The 25,855-nt window shown below is 34.9% G+C and overlaps 1 protein-coding gene across 1 annotated transcript; it reads right to left on the reverse strand.

Annotated features, from left to right (window-relative positions):
* Positions 1 to 24,062: 24,062 nt before the first annotated feature.
* On the reverse strand, positions 24,063 to 25,855 carry LOC129806483 (muscle M-line assembly protein unc-89-like). The gene is made up of 2 exons (XM_055855120.1): positions 25,616 to 25,855; positions 24,063 to 25,546 (listed from the first exon to the last, which is right to left on the reverse strand). The coding sequence occupies exons 1-2, from the start codon at positions 25,802 to 25,804 to the stop codon at positions 24,260 to 24,262; spliced, it is 1,476 nt and encodes a 491-aa protein (XP_055711095.1). The 5' UTR covers positions 25,805 to 25,855; the 3' UTR covers positions 24,063 to 24,259.

The following is a 25,855-nucleotide window of genomic DNA, read 5'->3' on the forward strand; positions in this document are numbered from 1 at the left end:
AATTTACCTTTTCCACTTCTTCATGCTTCTGGGGGCCTGATATTGCGAAAGACTCAGCCTAATTATTCCTTAACGTGCTGTTTTGTGTGTGTTTGCAGAAGAGCAGAAAAGTGTTGATGCACCAGACGAGGAGGAGGAATTGAGGATTTCCGCCCAATTACCCAAAAAAGTCCCTATATATATTCTTATGCATGTGCCGCTTCTGCACACACTTTTCACGATGGCCTCTGCACAAAATTCACCTTGATTAATGTCTTATCAAATATTTACCAATTAATTGGACTGTGCGTGGCAATTTTTAACGCTTTATTGATGTGCTGTGTTCTCTTTTGCCGTACTAATCATCTTGAGATCCGTGAAATTTATTAATTCCTTTTCCACCCTCTTCATTAGTTTTTAAATTTTTATAATTGGCTTCTGAGGGGCATAAAACCACCAAGAATTCAAACAAAAAGTGAAAAAATGATTTATTGTGACATAAAAGTCGTTACACTTAATTTTGATATCAGATGATCCGACTAATTCTCTCGCTAATGACAATTAAGTACAAATTTTTAAGTATTTTATTATTTATTCTTATCCGTGTACTTTCACGTTAAAAACTCACGCATCTCAGAATTCATACCCTGATTACCCCATTTCACCTCATCGCAAAAGTGAACCGATTAGAAAACATACCAAACCCTCTCATTTGCTCAAGCATCGAACGATTTTACACTCCAATGCAAAACTGCTTCATGGGAGCACACAATGCAACTAACTTCATGACGCATGTGTTGCTCGCATGAATTATATGCTTAAATGAAAAAGACCTCAAGGTACAGAAATCACCAAACACTCAACACCAATTGGCATATTCTAGTAATTTTAAGGAAAAGTCTTCAAATTAAGAACAAGAACCAAGCTTTGGGAGTCGTTGGTCACTGTAACAAGTTTTTAAACAAAATCAGGTAAGCAAAAGATTTGATATAAGCAAAGCTGTGTTCACTTCTATCCTTATCCATAGTCATCAGGTTTGGATAATTACCGAAAGGATACGATCGTGAGTTCAAGCTACCGAGAAGAGGTTCGAAAAGGATTAAGCGAATCACTCGTCGAGATCGAGTGACGAACGTAACGATTCGTGAGGAGCTAAGTAAGAGTCAAAGGTTTGTCAGGTTTATTTGTCAGACCGGGTTAAGAGAAAACAACTTCGATAGAGTGTGGTCAGGTCAATGAAGAGCGATTCCCTAGAAAAGCTATTCAAGCCATTGTAGAGGGACCTCGACCTCGAAAAAGACCAAAGGGTTAATCAAGTTTGGAATACCGACACATTTTTCCGTTAGAATCCATAGAATCCATTGAATCACTCTGAAATCAAATAATGGAATTACTAGAATCAATTGCAATCACAGAATTCTTCTTTCTCAAAATTCCGTGATAAACAATAAATAAACCAAAATTACGATATGGATTTTATGGATTTTTTTTTTATTTTCCAAAGAAGATTAATAAATGTACATTTTCAACTAAAACAACAAACGTGAAATAATGTCTTATTCGAAAAGAAATACAATTTCTCCCGTAGCGGATGCAAGATAAAAGACCCTGTCAACAAATGCGGTTAAGGCGGACCCCTGGGATACCAAGAACAAAATCGTTAACGGTGAGCACTACAATTTGTCCTATGTTCAGTATTTTATATAGATTGAGGTGCTCATTATTTAGGTTTGATAAGAAGCCTTATTTAAAATCAAAGATATAACAAGGATTTTAGCATGAGGGTAGTGAAATCAGCGAACTATCCCCAACAGAAATTGCTTTTTGAACGCAAATAACATGAGTTTCCTCGAAAATTTCATAAAATAAGCCAAATTATTATGACTTTGAGCTTATTTAAAAATCAAGAAAAGGAAAAAGAAATCAACTTGCGACCTGTTTTTCAAGAAAATCACTATGGCGATTTATACAATTTTGTCGGATTTAGACAAAGGGTACAAAATCGTTTTCATCGATCTGGAATAGCTTTTCGTTTCAGGAAATTTCATTTTAAGCTTAAGGATCACATAACCATGTTCTTAGAGACAAAAAGGGCCTTTAGGCTTAATAAATGCTTAAAAACTCAGAATAAATCTTATTTTAATTCGATTTTGATTATTTTAAGTGGTTCAAACAGCACATAATCAGATTTTAATTGATTTCCGAAGCTTTTTTAGCTTATTTTGTTTTAAGGAAAAGAAATTAAAAGCACCTTCCGATCTTTTTAACTTTCTTATTTTTTCTTAATCCTATTTTGAAGATATTTAAAATTCGATTTCGAGCAAAATTTTTCGAATATTCTGTCAAGTTTTATTTTTTACTGATCTTTTATTCTTTTATGCAAATTAAATGATTTTGGATTTTTTGGAAAGCTTATAAAATCTAACAAAACATTTCAAAACAGTAGAAGCGTCTTGTGTGAAAATGACCTTGAATTAATTTTTGAAGTATTTTAAATTTTATACTTTTGCGTTTTAATTTTTTTGTGTTTAATTTTTAATTTTTCAACGTTTAATATTAGAATTTAATAGTAAATTTTAACTTTAAAACATGTAGTATTAAAAATGGCCGATTTTATAAAATTAAGCTTACAAAAAAATAAAAAAACACTTAAAAGAACGGTCCAGTGGGGCACCTTTCGTATGGGGGCCCTATCAATATTGCCTCTTTGCTGCCTCATATATCCGCCAGTAGATTTTTCCGCGATAAACTTAAAAAAATATTTCAGAATCACGGAATACCCAATTAAATTTCGATCTTGAGTAACCCCTTTGGGAAGACCTAGGACAAAGTGACTGAATCAAATCCAGGATCTTCCTTTAGATCGCTTTGGGATAGACCGCGAGCATCTTCCTGAAGTGGCGGAAGATCGACAGGAGTAGGCTGCTATCCTAGCGGTCTTGGGCCTGCGACCCGGATAAGGGTAAACGGTTGAAAATTGAAAATGAATGAATGAACTCGTAGAGATCGAGTTAGGAGCGTAGCAGTTCGTAAAGAGCTAAGAGTCAAAGAGTTGTTTATTCTAGTTGAGAGATCACAAGTTTGATGGTATGTTTATGAAAAAAAATCTCTAAAAAAGCTATAGAAGCCATTTTTGTAGAGTACGTCGATCTCGTGGAATACGTCTTCCAAAGCGACTGTATCAAATTCAGGATTTCGCCTTGGATCGTCTGGAAATCGGATGGAGTGGATTAGACAGATATATCGTCCGATATTTCCGACGGAACTTTAATAATCAATTAGTAATTATGTAATAGGACTGTTGAGTATAGAGGGGTTGGAGGTAGAACGCCTGTCCTGACGAAGACTCTCCTAAGCCAACGGTACGAATCACTGTTCAGCTGAGGTGGTAACTCTGAGGGGTGTTATAACGGCGGCTAATCTTAAATTATAATATCGCTATAGTTCCGCTAGATGGGGTTGTGAGTGTTCAACGAGATATTCTGAAGGCACAATCGAATCTGCTCCTCGGTCGGTCTTCACCAGTGAAGCGAGGAGGACACCAGATTCGTAGCTATCTTAGAATGGGCAATGGGGCTCAATTCCGAGAAGCTAGCGAAGAAGGGTGCTCCAGAATGTTCTGGTGTGGGGCCTGTAGCATTCATGCTAATATTATTTGTAATTGAAATCAGGGCCGTAGCTAGAGTTGAATTTAAGGGTATCATTAGTTAAAAGCAGGGCATTCATAAAAATTTTTGATTGATCTATTTTGGTTAGTCGATTTCCGTCCCACTTCACTTGACTGTAAGTGAATAAGGTAAACAAAAATAATCAAAAAGACAAATTTCAAAAATAAAATGTATTATAAAATATATAATATTTGAAATTTGAATTTCAATATACTGAAAAAAAAATGAGAAATTATTTATATTTTTACAGTCTTCTTGATCCATGTAACCCCTTAACTATCTTGAAAATGCGTAAATGAGAAAAGTAAATATATTGAGTTTTTTATATAAGAAATGTAAGAATCTTTACGCTCATTTTGTAATTTTAACTCATTAAACAATGCCAAATTGATGGATAAATATTTTATTTTTTTAAAGATGTTTGAGAAAATATTTAAATTTTTCATAAAATTATCGTTTGACTTTCCATACGATTTTAACCAATTGCTTTAAGCACTTCAATCGATCACTTTATCTATTACACACCATTCAATAGGAGATTAATTTCTTCTCTATCATACTACGAACATTTAACTTAAAACATTATCTTAGTTTCTGGTTTTTAAGGTAGGGCATTGCCTCTCAATTCCCCCAGCGCTACGGTCCTATAATTGAAATACAAGGGATCTAACTAATTGAAAAGATTGGGAAGTATAGTTCTTTTGCCTGCCCTGTAATGGATTAGCTGTCAGGAAACACTGTCATTCAGTCGATAACATGGCTTGAAAATATTTGGATACGGGCACAGAGCTAGGTCTTATACGGGCTTCAGATCTAAGGCTCAGCCATATGGCTTACCTTCTCTAATTTCTTATCAATCAAGATTTTATGGAAAATTAACACTTAAGATTGGATATTATGATCAAGTGATCCATTAAGTTTTTAAAAATCAATAAAATTGGTTGCTATTTCGAAATTTGAAACCCTCGGGAACTGGGCTAAACCTTAGGTCTGAAGCCGGCATTACACTGAGAAAAAAAGAGCGTGCGATTAACCTTTTTTCCTCATAACTTTAACACTTTTTAGGTGTAGAAATATATCAACATTTTTTAATGTTAATTTTACACCTTTTTAAGTGTAAAATTAACATAAAAATGGGGAACTTTAACCCCTAATACACCTAAAAAGGGTAATATTTACACCGATTTCGAATCAATACTGCAGGGTAAAATTAACATTTCCGGAATGTTATTTTAACTTTTTCGGATTTCTCTCAGTGTAGGGAGTCTTTCAGAGCTAAAGCCCGGCTACAATCAACAAGTACAAATTGAAAAAAAAGCTGCGGTAGGGTAGAGTCAGCCCTTTTCGCTATGTAAGCACTTTTTCGCCATCTAATATAAAACAACTAATTTAAGGCATTTAAGAATAAATAACATTTCAACACTCATAATATGTTCTGTTCTAATATCCCAATACGTTATTACGTCTCTTAATTAATTGAAATTCGTTTTAGAACAGGTGGCGAAAAGTACTGAAACAAGCATAATTGGGGAAAATGCATATTTTTCAATGAGATTCTTTAAAATTCTCAAGACGTATTCTAGATATATAAACAGATATTGCTTCAAAGTATCTTTATACAAAAATTCATTTTAGTCTGACAAAAATATCACACCTTACGAGGCCCCTAAAGCTTAATGGTGGCGAAAGTACTGACTCTACCCTATAAAATGACAAACCTGTCAAATTGATCTGTCAAATTCCTAACCTAAAATGAAGAATCTCAGCTAAGTATTCCGGAATTTCTTGTATTCTAATGGCACTTTAAGTACATTTAGTGCAATAATTATGGAAGTTGTCCACCCCTCGTACAGAATAAAAGGTGTTGTGGTATTTTGGATATTTCACTGACCCTCCTCAAACACACGTGATCAATTAGTGCGACTCAACAAAATAATACAATGCTTATTGGCTCGAAGAGATGTTAATTATGTACCTTTTGGGCCTTATTATCATTAAGCATTATTATTGTTATTAGCTCGGTAAGAACAATAATGTGACGACGGTGCGGATAATTATAATTAAAAGGCACTTTAAGTGACGTGTTTGAGATAAGGAGAACCCTTCTATATTTATTTTTCAATTTGACAATATTGCTCTTATCGATTGAACGCATCTCTTTCTTTACGGCCTTCCTCCACCTTCCTTTTGGTCAATCTTCTTGTGGCCAAAAGGAAATAAGGGTCTTGGTGTTCTTGGGTAATGGGCATCTACTGGCCTAGAGCTCTTTCTTTGCAATTGCCCCCACAAGAATGTATTTATTAAATGCGTGTGTCTTGTGCTAAAGTCTGCACATTGGCACATCCAGACGCAACATGCCAATGATATTGGCAATAATTGTGCTTTGGGTGCTTTTGTGACAATTTTATATTAACACACGGCCGCGTAAAAAGGGCTGAAACGATCCAATAAAATGTCCCGAAGGCCTCGTGCGGTTGGTTTTCTTTGGTGCGCCAAGGGAATTAATTTCAAATCAAATTATTATTAATTCTCTAGAAAATGTATGTTGTAACATAAATTGCTTACACGTCTCAATGAGACTTCTCCAAGTGTTCTTGCTGTTCACCTCCTTTTTTTTTACTGCCCCCTTTGTCTTTCATCGGCAAAAATATTCATCTGCCCGTGCCGAAGATTTTTCTTCGCGTTGTTTTATCTGTTTTTCTTTTCTTTTCTTTTTCTTTTTTTTTGTACCTGTGGGAGTTTTCTTGCTTGTAGCAACAAATCGCACAATCATTAAATTGTATACGTGTATAATTGTCAATTGTACAAATGCTCAATGGCGAAGAGATTAAAATAAGCAATAACCTGATAATACGCCGATGAGGATGAGGCAGAAGATAATAATAAAAAAAAAGTCACTTAAATGGCACCGACATCAATGCAAAAGAGATTCTCTTAAATAGGACATAACTTGATGTTCCATCTTTTTGCACACACAATTTTCTTGTTTTGGCGCACTTTCCGCCAACTTTTTGTTCATATTTGTCTTATACTGTTGGGGCCCTCCCATTAACTTCAATTGCAATACGTTCTATTCTGACTCTTAAATGCAAGAAAATTATCAATTGGACTTCATGATTATAGAACTGATTACCATCTCAAGATCATTTAGAGCGACAATACATTGCAAGATTGCATTTAAGAATTATCCCCAAGGGCATTTCTTTGCGTTAAAAGTGATCCAAAAGGTAAAGAATACAATCAATGTGTGCTAACCCGGGCGCTTCGCTATCTGGATCATTTATGACTAATCCACTTAAAATAATATTTTTATTTTTATTTCCGTAATATAGTCAGTACAGTAACATAATATAACTATTAAACTTTGAGAAAAAGCAAAAATAATATTTTTATCCATTAAATAAATGATAAAATTAAATAATTAAATAAATGAAATTTGGAGAAAATGTTTAATTTAAAATTGTTTAATTTAAAGTTGTTGAATTTCAAGTTGTTGAATTTGGAGTTGTTGAATTTAAAAATTGTTGAATTTTCATTTCATCTTGAAGATTTTAATTTTTTGCCATTTTAGACATTTGTAATGTTTTTTCCTGTACCCGGGATACCCCTTAATGCGAGATGATTACATCTGATGCTCGAATCTTCACAACATACTTATTATGCATATAAATATTTGATGTTCTATATGACTTTTCTCCATTGAAAGGCATCTCGACTGAAGTATATGTCTTAAATGGAAATTCAACAATTTTTATACAACTTTTGTTTAAAAATTCAACAAACTCTAATCCTACTATAATAGTGCTAATATTTAGATTTTTCTAAGCAGTTTAAAATCAACAAACATTGTAAAAAAATGTGACTATAATTGTGAGAAATTTTACACAGATCGCAATTAAATAATTAATTTATCCAATTTAACACTATTATAGTGTTAAAATTTTACACATTTTCAAATTAAACAACATTGTTGAAAATTTTTCAACTATAATAGTGGTAATTTTCAATCACGTGACGGTAAATTACCAGAATGTTGTGTATTTTTAAACATTTTTAAATTAAACACTTAAATAGTCGATTTTGTATTGTTATAATAGTAAAATTTTACACATTTTTTTACTGTGCAGCTGGGTTCTTCAAGTAAGTTAGTGCATGCTGACTTATTTCAGTATTATCATTATTTTATATATTTTTGATAATTTTTGTATATGATGTTTCTGAATGAAACAGTGAATAATTCTATGGATTTAGAAGAAGTAAAAAAGAATTTCATCAGTCCAAAAACCAGCGTTTAAGTAGCACTCTTCGTAAAACGATCCAGTTACCCCACTTTGCTATAAAATACGGATTTTTGATCGGAATTTTCAATTTCCGAAAACTCATTTTTCGAATAAAACGAAATTTCTGGAACACTGAGAGAAATCCGAAAAAGTTAAAACAACATTCCGGAAATGTTAATTTTACCCTGAAGTATTGATCCGAAATCGGTGTAAATATTACTCTTTTTAGGTGTACTAAGGGTAACATGAAAAAGTTACCCTTTTTCATGTTAATTTTACCCTAAAAAAGGTGTAAAATTAACATTAAAAAATGTTGATATATTTTTACACCTAAAAATGTTAAATTTACGAGAAAAAAGAGTTAATCGCGCCCTCTTTTTTTTCTCAGTGAAGAATGTCACTGTCAATATACTCGTATATTTCACTAGTATATAGTCTATTTAGTATAGAGTATTTCACTCTACAGGAAAATTTTCATTTTCCTATAGAGGAAAATCCAATGATTTCCAGACATTTTATGAGGCGGAATTATGAACCTACGTGAGTGAGAGAAATCCGAAAAAGTTAAAATAACATTCCGAAAATGTTAATTTTACCCTGCAGTATTGATCCGAAATCAATGTAAATATTATGCGTTTTAGGTGTATTATGGGTTAAAGTTACTCTTCTTTCATGTTGACTTCAACCTTAAAAGGTGTAAAATTAGCATAAAAAATGTTGATATATTTTTACACCTAAAAAGTGTTAAAGTTCTGAGGAAAAAAAGTTAATCGCACCCTCTTTTTTTCTCAGTGTAATAAGTAAGAGATGTCTTGACATAGTGAAATACAGTAGAGTCTCGCTATAGTCCATATTTGGTTTCAAATATGACACTTGGGTCGCACTATTGTCCATGTAATTTTTTAAAATTATCAACGATTTTTAGTATTGAAATTGCTCGAGGGCTTCCACTTTCTTTGCGATTGTGGTACTTGTCCTTGCTCTCTTAATTGTGGATCACAATTATCACAACTACTTAATAAAGTTTGCCAAAAATATTAAAATAATTATGCATGTCGCATACTAAAAAACATAACCTAACTTAAAATCAGTGTTTTGAAATCAACGGTCGATAAATTGTGGACTATAGAGCGATGGCCTATAGCGAGACTCTACTGTAATTGCTTTCGGTTTGTGTGACATTCAGTAAAAGATCTTAAATCTTGGACACCTTTTGCAGTACGAACCTGCAAGCCTTTCCCCTATATGTATGTGAAAAGAATTTATTGTGGTTTATTGTTCTATCCAAAGATTTTTTTCAAAGAAGACAGATATTTTTCTGTCAGTCTCTTAACCCATTCAGTCAATGTACCAGAAATACTTGAGATAGAATGTTCATATTTTGGGATTAGTTTCCTACAGATGAATTTTTTGAAAAGAAATTTTTTTTCTATTATTGGGGCGCGGGGATTCGCCCTCAAAGACACGTCTTAACGGTCACTGAATTTAAATTCTGTGCATTAATTCATTACAAATTCTATTGCTTTAGATAGAGTAACTATCCAAGAAAACAAATTGACAATCAGAATTCAAATCAGGAAAGGGGATGAAGGCAAATTTTAACAAATTCGACGGGATGTCGAATTTTCCGTCCGCCATTTTGAGTAAAATTTTTACATAACCTTCCGCGAAGCAAGAAAACAATAACAAAATGTATTTTCATCTCTGTCGGACTATTTTTCCCAAGTAATTGAAGAACTAAAGTTACTAAAAATCCATTCCCGACAGCAATTCGAGTATCAGTTACCCAGGAATAAATCATCTAAAATTAATCAATTTGCGTATGATGTATAATACAATGGTAAGGAATGGGTTAAGTGTAAGGTTAAGTTCAACATAACCTCACAATTATTTAAATTATAAAATTCAACGCTCACCCAAACATTCCAGAAGCTGTCTCTTGCTTTTATACAATGAGAATTAATTTAACACCTCATCAGACTTTCTTGATAAAAATTCTTCCCTTGAGCTTTTGTAAGTTTTTGCAAGACAATCATCTCACGAGACTGATAGCTTTTGGGGTTGAGCTGACAAATTTGAGGGTCGTACCACTAAAAGTTTGTCTGATTTGAATTTGTGCAGAAAATTGAGGAGGTCTCATTAAATTACAGTTTCTCCAGTTTCTTCTATCACCACTGGCGTCCCAACTTTTTTCCCATCACATTAATGTCTATCATCTGCTCGCCAAAAGTCTCTGCGGGACTGTCTTTTGTATTTTATGTTTTATCCTATGATATTTTATGGTCATCTTTTTTTTTGCACCCAAAAGAGCACAAAAATTTATTCGCAACATTTACGAATACGCAATGGATGGAAAAGACGTTGTGTTAGTTTAGAAGAAGGAAGAAGAAAAAATAAAAATTTGCGAATTCGTCCAACGCGTCGTGCATTGACCCTAGAGACTTCTCTTCTAATGTTTTCTCTTTTAGTTATATTTATTGCTATTTCACCTTATAATCTAACATCCAGAGTCTTGACAACGTCGATTTTTTTTTTGGCCAAACACACGCCTAAAATAGAATTGGAATATGTGGTTCTTTTCCAATACTTTTTTTAAACATTAAAAAATTGCGTTTGCGAATTTTTAATGCGAAACCAACACATTCAAATGATTCTTATTTCTTCTTCTTGGTTCAATCCTCCTCCTTCGTTGGGCCTCACCTTTAGCACCTTGTGCGTTGTCTTCCAGGTTTTAAGTTTTCAATAGCCGCGTGTCTGAATTCTTCAGTCTCTTTTCTCAATAAAACGTTTGAAGACACGTTACTTGAAAATCAACAAGTCAATAATATTAACATAATGCGTGCACCACAGCAATGTTTATCAAATTACACATAAAATAAAGATGTTTCCACTGCTCTCACATTCTTTTTTTTATCATCTGAATTACCAAGAACCTTCAGAGACAATCAAGAATTTCGCTTCAGCAACAATTTTCTTCTGTCAGAGATTCTAATCTATGCTCCCAATTAACGCAACTAAATGCACTTTGTGAGAGAGATGATTTCTTTTTCGCAATAAATGTTATACGTAGGTACATGTTACTAACACGAAAATTTGTAAAGGAAATATTTCAAGTAAAATTCAGAAATAAAAAACAAGCATCAATGTGATTGTAATTGTGATTACAAGAACATGAAATGCTAATTACAACTTTATTTTGATGTTCTATAGCCTGTTGCGAGGGAATTAACAAAATTTTTCTTTAAGATCAAAAAATTCATGAAAGAAATAGAGGAAAGCACCCTTCCTTCGAACGTTCATGCCTTCGAATAATGTGAATTTCTTTTGTTTTTCCTAAGAAACTTACACATAATTATAAATACAGTAGAGTTCCTAAAATTTGAACTCCTCAAATTTGAACGACGGTTGAGTTCAAAATGTAAAATTTGAGGTTATGTGAAGAAAGTTTTGCGTGGAGTCTAAATTAGAACCATTTTTCTCTGGTGTTTCTTCAATAATTTCGTATTATATTAACTTCCATAACAAATTCCATTTATTTCATAATAAATTACTAAAGTTATTCATCTTAATTTAGGGAAACTGGATTTCACATGAATTCTGTTACGTTTTTGAAAATATTGTTCAAATTTGAGGAGTGAGAAATGTCATCTATGCCCCCCAAAATGTTCAAATTTGAGGAACTCTACTGTAATTGAAGCTAACTGATATTTAATAGAAATGTATAAATCTCTTAGGAAAAACAATTCACATTATTTGAAGGCATGAACGTTCAAAGGAAATGTAGGGGAAAGCGCGCTACCTTCGGACGATTCATGCTTCGCACAAATAATTGTTTTCAATGTGTTATGAATTTGATATGAATTTGTTATGAATAATGAATTTGGCCTATTATAATATTATATTTCAATAGCGCAATGCCTCATATTTTCAGAAAAGAGCAATGATTAAAAACCATAAGGAACATAGAGAAAAAATTGAATTGTCCGAACCTCGAGTCGTCCGAAAGTAGCGCGCTTTCCCCTACTTTCCCGTATTGAAGAATAATTTTTTGGTTAGCATCTCCTGAAGCAAATTTGTGTACTTCAAAGTAAAACATGGGATAGAGTAATAATTTTAAAATTTTACATGAAAATCAACAAATTTTTTGAGAAAAAAATAAAAATATCCTCAAAAAACCATGATTATTTCATGATCAGAGCCATTTTTTAAATTATTTAAAAACTATTAGAATAAATAATTTTTAGTTAGCTGGCTTGTCATTCACCTTAAAAGCTCTTCACTATTTAAGACTAAAATTCTCAAATTCTTTATTGGAGAATACGTACACTGAGAGAAATCCGAAAAAGTTAAAATAACATTCCGGAATTTTACCCTGCAGTATTGATCAGAAATCGTCGTAAATTTTATGCTTTTTAGGTGTATTAGGGGTCAAAGTTACCCTTTTTAGTGTTAATTTTACCCTTAAAAAGGTGTAAAATTAACATTAAAAAATGTTGATATGTTTTTGCACCTAAAAAGTGTTAAAATTATGAGGAAAAAATGTTAATCGCACCCCTTTTTTCTCTCAGTGTAATAAATGTTAAAGGCTGAATTAAAAAGCGTAATTAAAAAAAAGATTCATCTCAAATTCGATATTCAATACCCAAAAAAACGAATGGAACATAATGAGTTTGAATATGGTTGTTCATATATTTAGCAAATCAGTTCTGAAAAAATGTTTAGCTGCGCGAAACTGTTCCATCCCTCCTCTATTTTGATCAGTTTTTCAAACAAGTTTTTCCTAAGTAGTAAAAGCAAGTTTTCCTGCCTTCTGATTTTGAAAACAGAAAACTCAAGAAAATCTTACAATATGACTACATTATGACGACATTACGGATAAACTACGACCACAATATAGCTACATTATGACCATAATAAAACTGCATTATTACCATATTTTGACCACATTCTGACTACCAGGGGCCTCTCGACATTCATTTTTCCAGGGGGGTGACATTAGCTCTGAAAAATGCGACCAGTTTTAGTGTAATTTTTTCCATATTATCGTACACATTTCACAAAATATCTCCAAAACTACGTAGATGGCCAATTTAGGGTTTTCGGTTGCCTCTTCGTTATTAAATTGGCTTTAATTTTATATTAGTATTTTTTACTAATTTATTCTACAATTAAAGAAAACAGTTAATAAACTCAAAATTTTTTTCGGCTCGCTAGAAACATATGGGAAACATAGGAAATGTCATGCCCATGCATTTTTCCATATGTTTTTGCATAGAGGCGCTGATGATTAATGGCAAGTTTTTCTCCTAAAGAGAATTGGCTTATCAGTCTGATATATTTCGAAATCGTGCATTAAAAGCTATCTAAAAATACATATTTTATAACTTTCGCCGAAATAACACAAGAACTACGAGGAAATTTGTTTAAGTCACGGTGCAATAACTGCAAAATTTTTACAAGGAAAACTGAAAAATAGCTTCACTTTTTATTAGGCTTGATGGGCCCCTGATGACTACATTATGACCACAATATGACTAATGACCACAATATGATTGCATTATGACTACAATACGACTATATTATAAACACTTTTTGACCACATTACGACTACAATATGAGCACATTTTGACCACAATATGACTACATTGGCTCCGTTCAGTAATAACCTTTCGAAGAGAAAATGCCACATCAAAGCCAAGAAAAACCTATTCGAAAATCTACCGGAAGCCTAAAGTGCAAGTTCATGTGCTCGCCACTTTAGCGCTGATTGTTCTGCCATTTCGAATTTCGATAATCTTGATAATTGAATTTTCAACGATATCAACAACAGTGTGTAAACGTTTGCTGCAAAAAGTGATTTTTTGTGTACTTTATCAAAAAGTTGATCATCTTAGTCGAATGAGTACAGTAGAGTCTCTCAAATCTGAATCTCTCAAATTTGAACGACGTTTGGATTCAAAAAGTCGATTGTTGGGTTATGTTAAAAGATTCGTTTTCTGGATGAATGAAAATTAAATTTATGTACTTCTTCCTGAATGTTTACATACATTATAGTCGTGTAAAATGAAAAGGAAGTATGTTATAACTAAGACTTGTGAGAAAATTCGGGAATTTGATTCAAAGTACAATTCAATCTCACAAAAATATCGTTATTTTTAAAAAATCGTTCGAATTTAGGAGACTCTACTGTAAATATAAATTAAAATTACAGTAAAACCCCGCTATAGGCCATCGCTCTATAGTCCACAATATATCGACCGTTGATTTCAAAACACTGATTTTAAGTTAGGTTATTTTTTTTACTACGCGACATGCAATGTTGTCATAATTATTTTAATATTTTTGGCAAACTTTATTGAGTAGTTGTGATAATTGTGATCCATAATGAAGAGAGCGAGGACAAGTACCACAATCGCAAAGAAAGTGGAAGCTGTCGAGCAATTTCAATACTAAAATTCGTTGATAATTTTAAAAAATGACATGGACTAGTGCGACCCAAGTTTGAAATCTGGAACCAAATATGGACTAGCGAGGCTCTACTGTAAGCATTTCATCAAAACTATAATGAATGTCTCACATATTTTACTTATCATTACGAAAATTTCCCAAAGCATCAATTGTGCCTTAACGCACTGTAATACAGTTACTAAGAAGTATATTTCTACGAAATATTTCGCAAAGTCCGAACCCTACCTTGCGCATTGAGACAATTTAAAATTATAAATAGTGGAAAACAGCATGTTTCATGATCTTATTCTTGGAGTCAGACACACAATTACGCATTCATCAAAGGTAAAAACACCTACACACAAATAATTGGCTTGTTTAGCCAAGCCTAATCAAATTTATACGCTTGCCGATTCCTCTCGCATTTATCGTGGACAAAATCTCTACCACTTACGCACAAACATTATTGAATTGAGTTTTAATTTATGCGAATTGCAGGCATATTTCCTGAGTTAAAGTGACTTGGGTGCATTAATTAATTGAGCACATACAGTGGTGTCTGATAGTGAGCCCAAGAGGTTTACCCTTGCATCCCGACTCTCGGACATTTTTACCTCTCCATCTGCACAGCAATTAATTATGAATTGAAGCACCAAGGCAGGGAGTGGAAGACACAGAAAATGTGGTAAGAGACAAGTTGGGGATCACAAAGGGGAAAAATTATTCAATCTCATTCGTGAGATGCGTTAAATTGCGTAAAAGAATAGTTACTTGGAGACGCGCACAAAGACCTCTTACTAATTAACAATTTAGAACTTCTTGCACGCTCACAGAATCTTCTGGCACTACCCTGTGAAACAATGCAGATAAGACTAAATGGTTGATACTTAATCCGTGTTATTCCCATTTCTCGCATGTTGAACTCACAAATCTTCCAGTTTCTTTTTTTTTCCTTCGCGACGTTCACTTTGTAATCTTCCCAAGTGGTAAATTGACCATAAAGTGCGTAACTCGTATGCCATTGAGGGGAATTGTTCGGGATGGCAAGAAAAAGTGATTTACAGAAGGGCGGAAGGTGGTTCACGCTGCAATTTCTGCGATTGTCGACAAACATTGGAGAGAGATAGAGTACCTTATCGCCGATGATCACCAATTAGATTTCAAAGTTTCACAACAATTAAAGACCCAGTGAAATCAATAACACATAACTCAAGTGGAGCCACAGCGAGGGAATTCAAAGTACAGCAGAATCGAGCACTTTGGCTTGAGGATGATTCTTCTTCTACAGAGGTCATTTTGTGCCAAGGAGTGAACATCAAAGAGTGATTTTTTGCCTGACGCTACCAACAATAAACGTTGGAAGGCAGAAATTATGAAGAAGATCACTCTAAAGTACATAAAAGCATGCTTAACCAATTTAGATTGAAACTTCTACCGTTTTGAGATGGAGGCGCCAGGTAGAAGCATATGCAGCAAAGCTCTTTCTACGTGACGCAGTTATCGAACTCAGAAAAACTAAATGTGGATTTTCAAGATTTTTTTTAGAAAAAAAGATTTATGATTGAATTGCTAAGGATAAATGGCCTGTTCAAGAGGTAACTCATATTGAGAAACCCTCGTCAATTGTTCGAGAAACGCTTCGCGAAACCCGAGAAACCCAAAAATTGCATCGCAAAACCCGAGAAACCAGAAACCCTTGTCAGAAAAAATGGGAATGAGTTACCCCTTAGTCCTGTTATGGCCTCTACACATTGGGAGTATTTTTTGTCAAAAATTGTTTTTTGAAGGAAATTCCCTGCAGCGTTGTAGAGGGAAACGTCAAATTTCTGTCAAAAACGCAATTTTTGACGAAAATGGCTCCCAATGTGTAGACGCCTTTAGATTTTGAAAAAGCAATAAAATTAATTTCTATTTAGGATTTTGGGACCTTTAGGTACTGGGCTAAGCATCCAGCCTGAAGTCCGCTTTATGGAATGAGCCCTAGGCCTCAAATGAGATAAAAACTATAGCGGAGACTGGGGCAAAAAGTCACAAATCGAAAAATTCAAAATTCAATATCTTCCAAGGTAAAAAAGATAGCGGTTCAATTTTTTTTCTATAGATAGCCTCCATAGACATTCTTCAATGTTGTAAGTTTCTTACAATTCGAACAAGGAATTTAGAAAATAAAAAATATCGAAATTTTTAGCCCTATTTTTGAAATATTTTCCGTGCAGAAGACAGCAATTATTACCTATTTATTTTCCAAAATTGAAGCACTGGTGAATATTTTCTATATAACTTGGATTTTTTGAATACGAATCCGCTGTCTATTTTAGAATTTCACAAAGGCTCTTTTCTCCAGAAATCCTATTATTAAAAATGGCCACTTGGGGTAAAAAGTAACAAAAAAGCGAAGCAATTTCTGATGTCTCACAGCGAGAGGAAACTTCATTCCCATGTCTCGTCACTTTTTGTTTGCATTGGTCAAACGATTTGCAGTCTTTTGTGTGTCTTTTTCTAAAATAGCTTGAAAATCACTTTTCTTGTTCAAATAGAGAAAACGCTGTTTTACAAAGGTGTAGATGAATAAATTTTCTATGAAAATATGTCCTCTATATTTTTTTTTTCAAATTTATGGAAGCCCTTAATGAAGCGAATCAAAAAATGACAATACCCAATGTCTGGTACTATTTGCCCCAGCATTTTTGTGAACGATCGCAAAATTACCTTTTAGAAAACAGCTCGATGTATTTCCTTTCAAAATAGAGGAAAATTACTTTCACAAAGTTGTAGAGCGGTAAATTTCCTACAAAACTGCGCTAATTAGAAATTTCTGAAGCGCTCGAGTAGTTTGTAAAAAAATAAAATATACGTTTTGTGACTTTTTGCCCCAGTCTCCCTTAAACTATTTAATTGTATTTTAGACTATTTATAATTCTACGACTTGTTACGATAATAAATTCTTATAATTTTCCTTAAATACTAACTGTAGGGGAAGGCTTTTATGGTTCGCACATACGCTACCTTCAAATACTGTGTATTTCTTCCATATTCCTTTATGAATCTCACCTACGACTATATATTTTAATAACTAGTCTTAAATCCCATCTTTTCTTAAAAAAAATGGGAGTCTAATTGTTTTTTCCAAGTTTCAGGAAGGAAAAATTAAAAACAGGCCCAAAATTGTAATTTTGCTGTCTAATGCCCAGCACACAATAACTTTTGTTTGTAAACATGTTTTCAAAATTTTCTATGAGAATGAGCGAGATGACTAGATCTAGATCTCATTCACTCTCATTGAAATGTCAAAAACATGTTTAATAAACATAAGTTATTGTGCGTTGGGCATAATACTTCGTACGATTTTGCACAATTAATATCACTTTTCTGATAAACGACTATCATAGGAGGTAGAGGGGTTATTAAGGTGTATATTTATGTAAAAACATTTTGGGCTGGAAAAGCCCCTTTTTATGAGTGGAAGAAAATTCACAAACTTGACTCACATTCATCGATCGCACATAGAATACATTGTTCCTTCAGACATTTTCCAGGAAACTTCATTTTAGATGCGATCTCTCATATTCACATCTATTGTTATCTACCGATTTGGTCCACCATTAAAAAGTAAAACTTAAAAATCTTAAAGTCGATAAACAAGAAGTATTTTGACTCAAATAAGCCAAATTTGAGTAATTGCAAATGAAATTTAACATTTCTTTGATATAAAAGTATTATTCAAGCTTGCACAAACTGAATGTGCAATGAAAGAATCACATCCACAATAAGCTCACACAGCTTACAATTGGGTTTTGAGTAAATATCTTCGACATAACCTCATTTTTTTGTTGTTTTTCACGTCGAAGAAAAAACTATTGTCCGGAAGAGACTTTTTTGGGAAAATTTTGGCCAGTTCATCCCCCAAACCTCAATCTCTGTGCTGAATTTTAATTCCTGTAGCTATGGGGGTAGAAGAATCTGCACTGGTGCGAATTTAAAGACGGTTTTGCTCACATCCGGCTGCGTAGAACCTGTGTGATCTTCTCACTTTCAGTGTTTTAGTCACTTTTTTACTTAAAAAAAACTTATCAATTAGTGTAAATTTGGTGATATTTGGACTTTTCAAGAAAGCATTCACCGGATTTATCGTTTCCAGAATAAAATTCCCATGGAATCTAGCAAAAAATGGTTTTTAGTGTCACGAAAACATCTCTCAGAAAAGTTCCAAAAAAGTAATATTTAAAAACGTTTTATTCCTTATAAAAACGGTTTAATCAAGTAGATTATAGTTCCCTTTAAACAATGATGTACAACTTTTAGTATTCGGTGCAAAATTTACTATGAAAATGGGGTGTTCAATGATGGCGTGAATTGTGTGCGAAGATGGAAACTTGATTGAACTTTCGCACAAATCTCCAATAAATTTTCATATTCCTCTAGAAGAAAATCTAAGGATTTTTTGGGATTTTGTGAGATTGGATTATGAACCTTGTAAGTAAGAGATACTTTTGGCATAGTTGGAGAATCCGTACGGTTTGCATGGTAGTCAGAAAAAATCACTGAACTTGAACATCATTTTTGTGTGCGAAACATCAAAGCCTCCCCCTATACCTCTCATGATTGAGCACTATCCCTCAAGTGGCAATTGAAATTAGGATTATTAAAATATCGAATCATAAATTAGTACCGTCCAACGTTTGCTTAGTAAAGCGTCTCAGGGATCCCTCGAGTTGAGTGCATTTGTGCATTGGCTGTTATATCTCATCTCTCACTTGGTGGGTATATTTTATTATTGTGGTGTTGCACAGTAGCGAACAATATCAAAAAAGCGACCAGAGAATGCGATAAGGCGCAAACACAGAGAGCGCGAGCATCAGATACCATCTCTTGCCCTCCTGTACCAAAGCAAAAATCTACCGCGTGCACTGCTTCGCCGTGTGCTTACCAAAAACTGTCAAGATATCTCCTCACCAGTTCCTCTTGCCAAGGCAATTTTTAAGACAAACCACCGCACTCCCCGGCATTGGGGAGTCATTGTGTGAGAGATGTGTGCCCAGGGAATAAACCTGGGTGAGAGATGTGAATTGGTGGCTTCTGCGGGAGCTCCTCTTTTACCAACCGGTGGATGCCAATAAAGAATCGACGCGATCGGACGATAAGGTAATTGGTCCATTATGTCGACGTTGATCGTAAACCAACCATTTGGTTGACATTCCCTTAGTGGTGTCTCCCAGTATTCGTTCAATTGTGTGCTCACTCATAAAATGTTGGGCACTCTCTGCAAAACTTTTCTTGGCGGAGGGAACCCAGAGAGGAACGCCGATTGGAGGTGGTCAGAAGAGCGGTGGAAATATAATTTCAGCGACAGCTATCGCGGAATCCCTCCAGGGTGAGATGTGGCGGATGAAAGGAATATGGGAGAGAAGAAAAGACTCATCATGCCACTTTTACACAAATTTCAGCGCCATCCAACTCTAACGCGCGTCCTCTTTCAACAATTGACTGACTCCCGGTGAGACTTTTTTTTCAGTCTGTCCAATCGCACCTTCTCAATGGATCAAGACAGCTACTTACATACTGCACGATTTCACTGTTTCTGGTCTCTGTGATGATCCTTCAAGTTCAGAAGATCAATGGGCATTTGAGCAGAATTATTAGGTTTCGTGTAACAACGGTCAAATTTAAATTGCTTCCTAACTTGAAGTTATGCCCTAGACACACTTACGACTTAAGCCGAGAGACGACTTAGTGGAAAATGATGGAAATGATGTCTAACCGTGAGAATTTTACGAACTTTAGTTCAATGTTAATTGTATTTATGTACAGAGAAATCTTCAATCAGAGCAAATGACACTCAAATCATCCAGTTTTTTCTCAGTGGAAATAGGAAACAATTCCTGTCTCCACCCAGAATCGAACTGGAGACCTCTCGTTAACTAGACGTGTGCTCTACCAAAGTGAGTGATGTCTTATCATTACAGTGCCCGCTTTGTAATCCGGATGATTAGGAAACAATATGACAGATGTCCGCTTCAATATTATTATTTATTTTATTATTATATTCTATTTTATGAGAATAAAAGCTTTAAAAAAGATTAAAAAGACATAATTAGAGTATTCTATGCTATTATACCTAATTTATTAAACAAAAACATCACAGGATAATTTATTGCTGAACGCACATGCATACATGACCTCCAAATTATTTTATATGTAATCGTCGATAACTCGTCCGGATTACAGCGATCCGGATTAGAGAGCGGGCACTGTATTTTGAATATAAGTACACTAAGCCGTCTCTCGACTAATCCTCAGGTCTGTCGAGGCCCTTACGCTTCAATTATGATATGTACAAACAATAAGAAATAATCCAGTTTCCATTTAAAACTAACTTTACCAATTTGATCCAAATTACAGTAGGGGAAAGTGCCCATGCTTTATACAATACCCAGCTTCGGAATGACTAAATTTTTCCTATGTTTCTGCAATATATTTTAAAAACTGGGTATTTTTCCATGGCTTTTAAAATATGGGTGCGATAAGTCACATTTATTGAGAAGCATAGGAATAATTTAGTCATTACGAAGCCTGGGATCATACAAAGTAGAGTAACGTGTGGTATTTCGGGACACTTTTTAGCACATTCAAGTTTCCAACAGCTTAACGACTTCTCAAATTAAGTTTTTCTTTGTTGATACAAATATTTATGTTCCTTATGCTATCCAGAATAAGATTCTGATCGAAAAATATTGAAAAATGCATCATTTTTTATACAAAATAACAAAATATGTAAAGAAGTAAAAGTGGTATATTACGGGACAATTGGGTATTTCGGGACAGACCGAAATATCATATAAATTTCACCGAGCCTGATTATTTACCTTTAAGTAAAAGGTCTAGACTTCACTCTTTCAAAAAAAAATTGTTTAAATTTGACTTGTAAAGTGACTTAAATCGAAAAAAACTAATCACTGTTTGTGTTGACATCTGCAAAATTGACCACACGGAAGGTTTTGTAAAAAGTGGAATGTGACACTCACAATTAATATTTCATACAGAACTCAAAAATAATTAGAATATAAATATTTATAGCATTTTTGATGTGTCCCAAAATACCCATATAATGTCCCAAAAAGCACCTTGTCCAGAAATACCACACGATACCCTATGAGCACTTTCCCCAAGTTAGGAAATTCATGTTGCAAACAAACATCATTCAATCGGTTAAGAAAAACCCTCAATTAGGAATGATTAAGCTTACTTCCAAAATTGTAAATGAAATATTCTACACATTCTACAAGTGCTTTTTAAAGTATCCTAATGCCATAGACAGACTTACGACTTAAGCCGAGAGACGGATTAGTGGAAAACTGATGAAAATGTAGTTTATTCAATATTTTGATTATATAATTACGCTAAGCCGTCTCTAGGCTTAAGCCGTAGATGTATCTAGTACAAAAGGATACTAAAATATCTTACACCGTTTGATCTATACGCTCTTCTGAAAACGTTGAATGTTAATTAATTCCGACTATACGTATAGGAGATAGGGATCTGATCTTAGGGATCTGAAAAAAAATTTAAGCTTACAAAAATATTCTTAATAAGTAGGGTTCATCCCTTATTCAAATTCATTCCTTATTCAACCACAAACGAACGAGTACGAAATATTCTGTAAGTAGAATGACATAAATGAGTTGATAAAGCGTCCCAGCATTGCATTCTGTTGGAACTCACTATCTTGCGTCATTTTTCTAAATAATTAAAGTTTTTTTTTTAATTCAAGTTCAAAGAAAAGTACTTTATTTAGAAATTCGAGCATTGCGGTTTACCGGTTCTAAACCGATTTGAATATATTCAAAGATCACTTCAAAATTCATAAAAAAAATATCTTTAATTCTTAAAGATTTTCTTAAGAATCGAAAATTTGTTGATTCAACCAAATTATCCTATAAATTTAATCAAAAATAAAAAAAAAACAAAAGTTTCTGACTTCCGATTTCTTTTATGGTAAAATTACCATTTAAATTCAAATTTAAATAGTAATTTAAAAATTAATTAGTAAAAGTAGGGGAAAGTGCCCATGCTCTACACGATCCCAAGCTTTATAATAATTAAATTTTTCCTATCTTTTTCAAGAAATGTGATTCATTGCACGCATATTTTAAAAACCAGGGCAGCATGTCCTGTTTATAAAATATACTGCGGAGTCACATTTATTCATAAACATAGGAAAAATTTAGTCATTATAAAGCTTAGGACTGTTCAAAGCATGGGCATGGGCACTTTACCCTAATTAGTCGGTTTTATTGAAGATTTAATAAAGCGATTGAATAATTTTACTTAAAGTCTGTTAGTGTTGCCTTCTAAACTTACTGTTCTCATAAACAGTAAAAATACTGTTAGCAGGAACAGTAAATTTAACAGTTGACAGGAACAGTCAATTTTACTCTTCCCAGGAATTGCAAAAGATTTTGCTAGTATCAGGAGCGGTGAAGTTTTCTTTTCGCAGAAAAATTAAAATTTCACTGTAACCGGTAATAGTGAAATTTCACTGGTAGTAGGGACATCAAAATTTTACTGTAAATTGGAACAGTAAATTTTTATTGTTACCAGGAAAATCGAAATTTTGCTGTAGTCACTGATAATTTTATTGTCACCAAGAACAGCAAAGAATTTTACTTTCACCTAAGAACAATTGATTTTAGAATGAATATAGGGTCAAATTTGCAAAGCGGGACAGTTTGGTAAGTGGGACAATGCAGTGTGGCATGTTGGACACTTCTCTTAAAACCTGATAATAAATCAATTAAATACTTTAATTTTCCAACAAAAAATTATTAATCCTAATTTTGTGATCATTTAAGAAGTTAAAAATGCAAAAGGCGTTATTTTACAATCAAGGAGTGACTTGCAAGAAAAAGTAAAAAAAAGAATTTAAAAAAAGAAAACAAGTAAAGAGGATAACCATCCAATGTGAAAATTTCCAAAATTTTTCAAATCTTTCCAAAATTTTGTCCATCTATTTAAAATGTGTTGTTTTCTAATTTGATCGAATTTTCCAATTAATTGGTCGAATGTTTAATAAAATCTGTTAAAATTCTGTTAAAATATTTCACAAGGAACCTCATGATGCAAAGCAAATGAAAAAATAAGTATTTATTCCGCTTAATAACGAATTTGAAAATGAACTTTTCTTATGTATCCCACTTTCCAAAGTTTACCTTAATTTTATTATTACTGAAAACTGTAAAATTTTACTGGTGTCAGAAACATTGAAACTTTACTTTTCCCAAAATAATTAAAATTTTATTCTTAACGGGAACAGTGAAATTTTACTGTAACCAGGAATATAAAAATTTGACGATTACCGGGAACGGTAAAACTTTACACAGTGTTATTACACTGAGAAAAAGCGAGGGTGCGATTAACATTTTTCCTTATAATTTTAACACTTTTTAGGTATAAAAATACACAGTAAAAAAAATCCAAGGATAATCGTTGGTTTGCTTTTTTACCACGATTATTCTTGTAGAGTTACTCAAATTATGTATTTCAGCAAAACGAGTAATCAGAAAATGTGTAATTTAAAATTCATGTAATCGTAAACTATTGTTACGGATTGTAACGAAGCACCCTGGCGGACTTACAACCTTTATTTGGACTCGATTCCGATGAGGAAATAAAAAAAACACAGAGAGAATTACCACATTAGAATAGAATTTTTAATTCCATACTCAATTCAGGATGACAATGTAAGTGGGGGATTTAGGGCGTTCTGTGCGATTCCTTCGCCTTGATCTTCGTCTCCTTTTCCTCCTCCTTTTTCTCAATTTCCCTTGTCCGTGCTGAGGGGAAGTTTCTGGGACCAGCACCGTCGGGGAATACTGCAGAGGCAGGCTATTATAAGTGGCTCCGCCAAGAGTGACCACCCTGCGGGACTCCAACACCCGCCGGATGTCCCCAGCCGAGGGGGGGTGTGACGAAGAACGGCACTCGACCACGGAGTGGGAGACGCTGGTTTGACGTCGGGTACGCCGGCGGCGATTCCGGAGTTTCCCCGCGCGAGTCAGGGTGCCTGCGTTCCGGGGAGGTGTCGACGAAAAGGGCTGATGGGACCCCGATAGTTCGTCGGCTCGCCACCCGTAGAGGAATTTCGCGAGGTGGCCCCTGAATGGGCAAGGCAAACTCCGTCCACTCAACCAGACGATAAGGTCTCTCTTGAGCTAATTTCTCACTGACGTCTCGTGCACCCACGGATACCCCAAGAATCTCTCCCTCCCCTTCCACTGATGAAACACTTTCTGTCTGGAACTCCCCAGAATTCCCGCTGTGCTTCTGCCGGTCACTCCCTGGGGAAGATGAGGCAAACTCTTCACTTTTTCCTCGGTATTCTTCGGCCTGTTCTTCCTCCGGCTTTGCCTCAGACGAGGGTAAAGATGAGGGGCTCTGCTCTACGAGTTTCGGTGAAGACTCCTTATAGCACGACGGGGTACTCAGAGGGGAGTTACTCAACTCTAACACTTCTGGACTCTTTGGGGGTTCCCTGGGAGTTTCTAACCTCACGGGAGAAGGAAAGGTTATGGACAGATCCGGGGTTGTCAAAAGCAGCTTGCGGCGCTCTTCTTTCGCTCTCTCTCTCGCTCGTGCACGCGAGGGTCTAATTACCACGTGGGGTCTCGAGAACACTCTGCGGGGACTATCCTGGTGCGAGCCTCTGAGACGTCGGGTGGAATTCCTCTCGGGGCTATCTCTCCTTCTTACCTCCTCTCTTCTCCGATGGTAGAATGGGCTAGGGGATCGGTAGTCCCTCCTGCGGCGCCTCAGGCGCTCCCTTCGTTCCTCGGACTTGCGACGGAGATGCGTTTGGAGCCGGATCGCCCTCCTTTCCTCCCGAGACAAATGTCTCATATAGACTACACTACACACGTTCCCAGAACAATAACCACAGGCAGCCTCGTGCTGTGACAGGCGGACTCGCACTGTGATGGGCAGACTCGCACTCGACTCCCTTGGGCGACCTCGCACCTTATTCCCACGACGATAGAAGGCGGTCTCGCCTGTTGCGGGTAGATTGCCGACTTTCAGGGGTATGCTTGACCTCCGCAAGCCGTTGCTTGTCTGACGAGATTCAAAAAGAATCCACCAGATATACCTCAGATTCCCACTGGTCTCGCCCGAAGTATATCCCTAAAAGGTAACCCCATTTAGATCTCATGGGCCTGCAGGATAATGCAGTTTTTTTTCTCGGGCACTCACCCCCGTCACATGCCCGGTCAGCAGTCGTTCGTCCTGCTGCAACTCCTGGTACACTGTCATCCCTGAGAATTCTTGCCAATTAACTCCCTTTTCTTTTGAGATACAAAATTTTCCCATCACCTCTAAATGTAAACAAACACTGGCAAATTGACACCTCGCCAAATTCGCCAACCCAGCTGGACTAGACATGTACTAAAAATTTAGACCACATTATCCATCGCCACTTTCGCGACACTCTCC

This window comes from Phlebotomus papatasi, chromosome 3 (genome assembly GCF_024763615.1).
Source record: "Phlebotomus papatasi isolate M1 chromosome 3, Ppap_2.1, whole genome shotgun sequence".
Taxonomy (NCBI): domain Eukaryota; kingdom Metazoa; phylum Arthropoda; class Insecta; order Diptera; family Psychodidae; genus Phlebotomus; species Phlebotomus papatasi.

Excerpts from the sequence above, each read along its gene's own strand:
- LOC129806483 (XM_055855120.1), bottom strand. The coding sequence starts at position 25,804 with ATGTCTAGTCCAGCTGGGTTGGCGAATTTGGCGAGGTGTCAATTTGCC. Across the intron at positions 25,547-25,615 it reads TGACCGGGCATGTGACGGGG|GGATATACTTCGGGCGAGAC; the intron begins GTGAGTGCCCGA and ends GTTACCTTTTAG.